Below are 6585 nucleotides of genomic sequence, written 5' to 3' on the forward strand. Positions count from 1 at the left end.
TCTGCCTTTGTCCGTAGGCAGTCGCGCTCTCCTCCCAAGGGCAAGAAGGGTTCTAGGCATTTCCCTCTTGCTAAGTCTGTTCAGACTCTTGCCTCCCAGAAGCCTTCTTTTCAGGGCAAACTTGGTTCTATATGATGGTTTGCTTCCTCCTTCCCTTGTCTTTTCCAAACTGGCTAAGAATCACTTTAAACTCTTGGGTTCTGTCCATTGTCTGTGAGGGGATATTTCATGGTTTAGCAGTCCCTACCTTCCTTTTCAGGCATTCATTGACCTGCTCTGGAAAAGCTCTCTCATTTCCCAGAGGTTATTCACTCTCTTTGGCTTTGGCACCATTCAAGCTGTGCCTCCCACCAAGGTAGGGAGGGGATTTTATTCCAGGATGTTTTTGGTCCCACGAAAGTAAGATAGATGCAGACCAGTTTTTGGTCTCTCCCTGTTGAACATCTTATCAAGAGTCCTTCCTTTCAGATATTATCCCTTCAGACATTGTTTCCTCCTTCTTCTTCCACAGGCCTTTCTAGTATCTGTGGATCTCAAGAATTCATACCTTCATATACTCATCCATCCTGTTTTCAGGAAATATTTATGTTTCTGTGTCTCATTCCTGTACTTTCAGTTCTCTGCTTTGCCCTTTAGCCTCTGTAGTGCTCTAATGGTATTCTCCAGATGCATCACTCCTGTCATTCCATTTTGCTGGATTCAAGGTATTCAAATTTTTCTCCATCTAGATGATCTGCTTATTCAAGCTCCTTCCTCCAGCAGTCTGCTTCAGGATCTCAAGTTTAGTACATGCCTATTACACAGTCTAGGGTTAACCATAAAACTCCAGAAATCAGTTCTGATGCCTTCCCAGGATCATATTTTCCTCAGCTGCAGACTTTCAACAGTTCCCATGTTGGCATCCCTGCTTACCCCTAAGGCTGTGTCTCCAAAAACCTTTTTCCAATCCCATCTTCCTCTGGCATCTGTCTCAGCCAGGGAATTTTTCAGGATCTTGGGGTTCATGGCTTGCACCATTTCCATGGATCTTGCCAGGCTACATATGAGGAAACTTCAGTGGTACCTCGAATTGGTGTGGCTTCAACAGTGTCACCTCCTGGTACCTTTCCTTCCCTGTTTCAAGCTTGAGCTTCAGTGGTGTGGATTCATCAATTTTCTGCCAACCCGAGGTTTCCTTTTTTAAGCTCTAGATCCTGCTCGGGAGCTCTTTGCAGATATCTCAGACAGGGGATGGTGTGCCTCCTGTGGCTCCCTAAAGGTTCCTAGTCTCTGGCCTCCTCATCAGAGGGCAGACCACATCAACAATAAGGAGATGAGGGCTCTGCTTCAGGCTACGTAAGCTTTTCATTCCCTGTTTCTTCACATGCTCCTCAAAGTTTTCACAGACAATACCACAGTGATGTGGTATGTCAACAAGCAGGGGCACAGGGTCCTATCTTCTTTACAGACTAGCTGTTCCACGCTGGGATCTAGCTATCCAGTATCAAGTGACTCTTCAGGCAGTTTGCTTTCCCTTGGAGCACAGTCTAGTGGCAGACTCCTTAAAGATGTCCAGCACACAAGCTCATGAATGGATGCTTCACAGATATGTGTTCTTGGATATTATCCATCAGTGAGTTTGCCTCCCCTCTTAACAGACAGTTTCCTCTATTCTGTTCCTGAGTCCCAAGTCCTCTGGCTTGAAAGTAGATGCCCTGTCTTTTCATTGGCAGGGGATGTTTCTGTATGCCCCCCCCCCTTCCTCTATTACCATGATTTTTACACAAGAACAGACAGGACTCTCTCAAAATCTTGCTGGTAACTCCCTTTTGGCCAAGACAGCGTTGGTTCCCCCTTTCTCACTTGACCAGGAGCATTCACTACAGGTTACCTCATTGGGTGGATCTTCTCACACAAGACAAGGGCTCGCTTATATAACCTCACTTGTCCACTCATCAAATGACACTGTGGGCTTTGATCCCTTTTAGGAACCTCTTTTCTGAGGATACACTTCAGGATTCAGTAGGAGGCCAGGAAACCCATTACCAGAAAATGTTATATGTTCAAATGGAAAAGATTTTCTGTCTGGTGCCATTCTTAGCATTAGGATACTCTGTCAGTTGAGTTTTCATTGGTTATCTCTTATTTGGGTTATCTGTTGTATGCTGGGTTGGCATATCCTTCAGTTAAAGCTCACCTGTCATCAGTTTATGCTTGTCTGCCCTTGAATCCTCCTCTGGCCTCTAGGTTTGACGTCAAGCAATTCCTTAAAAAGCATCCTTCATACCAGGCCTCCCAAGAAGCCTATTCCACCTTATTGGGACCTCAATTTTGTACCTGAAAATTGACCCAGGCTCCTTTTGATCCTGCTTCTTCAGCTTCCTCACAACATTGTACTTGAAAACGTGTTCTCTTTTGGCTCTTTCTTCAGCCAAGAGGGTGTCTGAACTTCAGGCTCTCATGACTGTTCCTCCCTTTTTAGTTTTCCATAGAGACAGGGTGTCTTTTCATACTAATCCTTTTTTTTTGCCCAAGGTGTTCATTGAGTTGTCTCTTAATCAGTCTATTCATCTTCCTTCCTTCCTTTTTTCCTTATTTGTAGGCTGCTAGTGAGAAGATTCTTCACACCTTAGATTTGCATAGACAGCTCAGATATTATTTAGATAAAACTAAAGATTTTCACATATCTGAGCAGCTTTTTGTTTTTCATCCCAGGACTTTGGGTTTGGCTGTTTCTAAGCAAACCATCTCCTTCTGGATTTCTACGACCATTTCCTTTTGTCATTCTTTTCATGGCAAATCTCTTTCATCATCTGTAGGGGAACATTCTGCTAGGGAGGTTGCCTCCTCTGGTGCCTTTTTCAATGGTCTGGAGACCTTAAAGATGCTACTTGATCCTCTGTTCATACTTTCACTAATCATTACAAGTTGGATATTATTTCCATGGCCAGGGCAGGCTTTGCCAGGGCAATCCTGCATGGGATTGTGGAGGGTTCTTCTCTGCCTTCGTCCTCCCAGGCTTCCTATTGAGCTCTTGTACTCTCCCTGAATACTGCAACAGTGATATGGAAGGATATAGTATGGTTGTGTAAAATCTTACCATAACAGAAGATGTCTTCACTATTGCAGCATTCAGTTCCTCCTTCCTTCCCACTGTGTCTTGATTCTTGCCCTGTGTTCTGGTTGCCCTGCTGACTGAGGAGACCTTTTTTCTTTTGGATACACATGTTCCTCTTTGTCCCAGTGGGTATTCTGTTCCTCCTGCAGCTTTTTCAGTTCTGAGTATCTGCATCTGTTTACTACTTTTATGCCCTACGTCATGCACAGGGAGCATACAAATGAGGTATGGGTTCTATACGAACTGAAGCCTTTGGTATACTAGCTGTACATTGGGCTGTCCTTTCTAGGATATCCTTTAGGTGAAGAATACTGCAACAGTGAAGGAAAGGACATCTACTGTTATGGTAACATTTTACACAAGTGCACTTTCAGGGTACTTGCCCAAAAGAAGAATTACTATTCTTTCTATGCAAGCCTGGAGAATAAGCTAGTTGCTTAGGTACCTGACATGACAATATACCTTAGTGATCTCATTCAGCAGCATAACTATTTCTTCTTTTCACTTAGATGCACAATATCTTCATCTAGGAGCTTATGGGTTTACTTCTGTGAGGTGTTGGCCAGCTTGCTTAAAACAGACCTATCTCTCCCTTCTCAGTACTGGTGAGCCTTGTGGCTAGCCTATTGGCACAGTAGCACTGCCAAAGCAGAGGACTGTCTGCTGCTGGTTAATGGGTGTGAACAGCTTCAGGATGTTTTTTCTTTTCTGTCATCCAAGGGGAGGAATGTGGGTACCAGATGCTGCAAGGCTAATTTCAGTGGGTGACCTAGGAATATTGCAGCATATAGAGCTTAAATGACAAAGTCTTCAGTAGCAATATAAGGTGTTTTTATAATGTGCCGCTATGTCTGCTCCATAACATTATGTACAGGTGACAGTGGAGACTTAGAATATGTTATATGCTGTTACTGTCTGTTTGTGTTGGATCTTGTCCTGATCACTTAGCTCTCACTAGGGACATCACACCATCAAAAGTTACACACAACCAAAAAATAAATGAGAAACAAGAGGTTGCAGGAGGAGAACTAATGAAAGGCTGAGCCTGTAGAGACAGTGCTAGAAATAAATGGATAAAAATATATATCAGTGCTGTCTGTGCTGAGGATAAAAGTAAGGAAAGGAAGGCAGCTGTTTCTCCATTTATGGACAGTCATTTTGCAAAACTGTCAAAAAAGGAATGACTAGTTTGAGTATCAGCCTTCTGAGAAAACTGCTTGGAAGGCTGTCTAGCAGGGACCATCTATTGGTTGACATGCTTTAAAAGAAATCTTATGTTACTGAATGAGCTATCGAGTGTGATTTTTATAGAAAGTGACAGGGTAACTTGACTTCTTGTTATTATTTTGGTACTACTGCTGTTATTTCCCACATTTACTTAAATTATGGCTGCTGCGCTTTGGAAACGGCATTATCCTTTAAAACATTGACAAAAAAAATGGAACATTAACAGTCCGGCACATTTGAGGAATTTTGCTGCAGCTTGTTCATGACAAATGAACGTGACTGTGTCCTGAGTCAAGCGGACCTTAAACATTGAGGGGATTACTTATTTTAAAAGTTTAGTTTTCTTTAATGCTGCCTTGAAGGTTGTGTGACCCGCTTAGCACTGTTTTACTTTTCTGTTCCCTAACTGTACATGCACACTCTGACCTTAGTTTCTTCTTTTTCCTCATTCATAGGGGAGCGCTGGATGATGTAACCCCATGGCATTCCCACTACAGGGAGATCATTTTTTGGTTGTATCCTACACTTTGCTTCCCACTTCCTATCGAGCATAGGCATTTGTCTTTGGAATACTCACAAACATGTACACTGTTATGCCACTGCAAGCATAATGATGCCAACCCTTATGCCATTTGCTTGAATATAACTTTTCCCAACAAACATATGGGATGGTTTGGTGGTAATATATCGTTGGAGTTTTGCCTCAGTATAAGTGAGCTGGCCTTCAGCTAGTACTTTATTTTTCCCCAAACTTACCCTTAAGTAAGAACTTTGAGTCCAGGCTACTGGTTGTACTTGAGGGCACTTTGCTTCTCATTAGTTACAAGTTTTTTTAGGACATGTTTTCCGTTTTGCTAATGATACGTATGATAGCTATTCAGGGTATCAGTATATGTCTGTTAAAATAAGCTTACTAGTACTGTCCTGTTTCCCACTGCTGTTGGCCATGCTACAGCTTATTGCAGAAGCTACATTAATATGTGAATTGCAAGCTGATGCTTCTTGAGAGGAGAAACTCTTGAAAATGCTTGGGATTGGTGGCTGGGTTATGCTAGGGAAGAAAGAAGTGGAAGAATATCTATACATGATACTTATCCAGTCAACCATAGGATGAACCACTCCTAGCAGATGGAGCAGGTGGTCACCAAGGGCTACAGAACAATTTAGTGTAATAACCATTGTGCCCATGGTAATATCATATGCAGTGTCATGTTTAGTTTTGGAATCCGTACCTGAAAAATGACATTAGATTGATTCGGCACACGGTAGGGTTGAAGTATAGAAAAATACATGGGTGCTCAAACTTGTTGAATGGTGGTGGTGAATAAATGCACATCTCTGAGAAGAGATGGATGGAATGCACAGCCTTATGACCTAATGAAATGTATCACAGTTGAAGAGTGCAAAAGGGATTGGACTGGAAAGGGAGGAAAAAATGGAAGGAATAAGTAAATTGAATCTAAAGTTAGAGGCATTTCATGTAGACTAGGTTGGTGAAAGACTTCTTCCACTAGTAATCTTCACATGTTAGTGTTATGTAAACATATTCTATTCATAAAGACTGTTTCCAGTTAGCATATTAAAATATGCATTAGAAGTTCCATGTAAGTCACACTTAAAAAATGCATCTTAAAACAAACTGGGTAATTTTTTAAGGATATGCAGTGTTATTCTTACATCTGTTCTGGTTCTCTTCTGGTGTTTTCATTGTCTGTTTCTAAGTAGCAGCATATGTACATAATGTGTTTTGTATGTCAGTTTATATGATAGTTTAGTACTCAGATGTCTAAAAAGAATCAGACTTTTGAGAAGCAATCTAGACTGATACAATTTGATAAATAAAAAGGATTGCAATTCACTACTTTGCCCTCATGTACAGATGGTGACCAAGTTTCCTCATTTACTTCCAGAAGGAAATGCATGAAAGAAAAATTGAAGCACTTCATCGTGAGAGAGCAGATAGTGAATCGGATGATGGCATACTGGAAAATGGGCTCAGAAATGCTTTTGGTAACAGTGTTTTCTATTGTGTTGGCAGCAAATTACATTTATAAGCATCTGTACCTGTTAGATCTGTGGCAAAAACAAAACCAGGGATGTAGTTGTGGTGCCTCCAGCCTTACTAGCCGCCAGGCATCACAAAAAGCAAAACTTGAAGAATGCAGTAATAAAGTGTCTAAATATGCCCTAAATACCCCTTTCGGAACCCACCACAGTATAACACTAAAAAGCCTATATTGGTTAGAACTACCCCATCAGCT

At 41.7% G+C, this 6585-nt stretch overlaps 1 protein-coding gene across 1 annotated transcript in view; it reads left to right on the forward strand.

The window, feature by feature from the left end:
* The window catches only part of LOC122797020 (dynein axonemal heavy chain 5-like), a 93443-nt gene extending 87065 nt beyond the window's left edge, over positions 1-6378 (forward strand). Inside the window, exon 6 of the mRNA XM_044065789.1 lies at positions 6235-6378. Coding sequence (XP_043921724.1) covers positions 6235-6378 — 144 coding nt within the window. The remainder of the gene's footprint in view (positions 1-6234) is intronic.
* Positions 6379-6585: the final 207 nt, after the last annotated feature.

This window comes from Protopterus annectens, chromosome 3.part0 (genome assembly GCF_019279795.1).
Source record: "Protopterus annectens isolate FY-2018-M chromosome 3.part0, PAN1.0, whole genome shotgun sequence".
Lineage (NCBI taxonomy): Eukaryota > Metazoa > Chordata > Ceratodontiformes > Protopteridae > Protopterus > Protopterus annectens.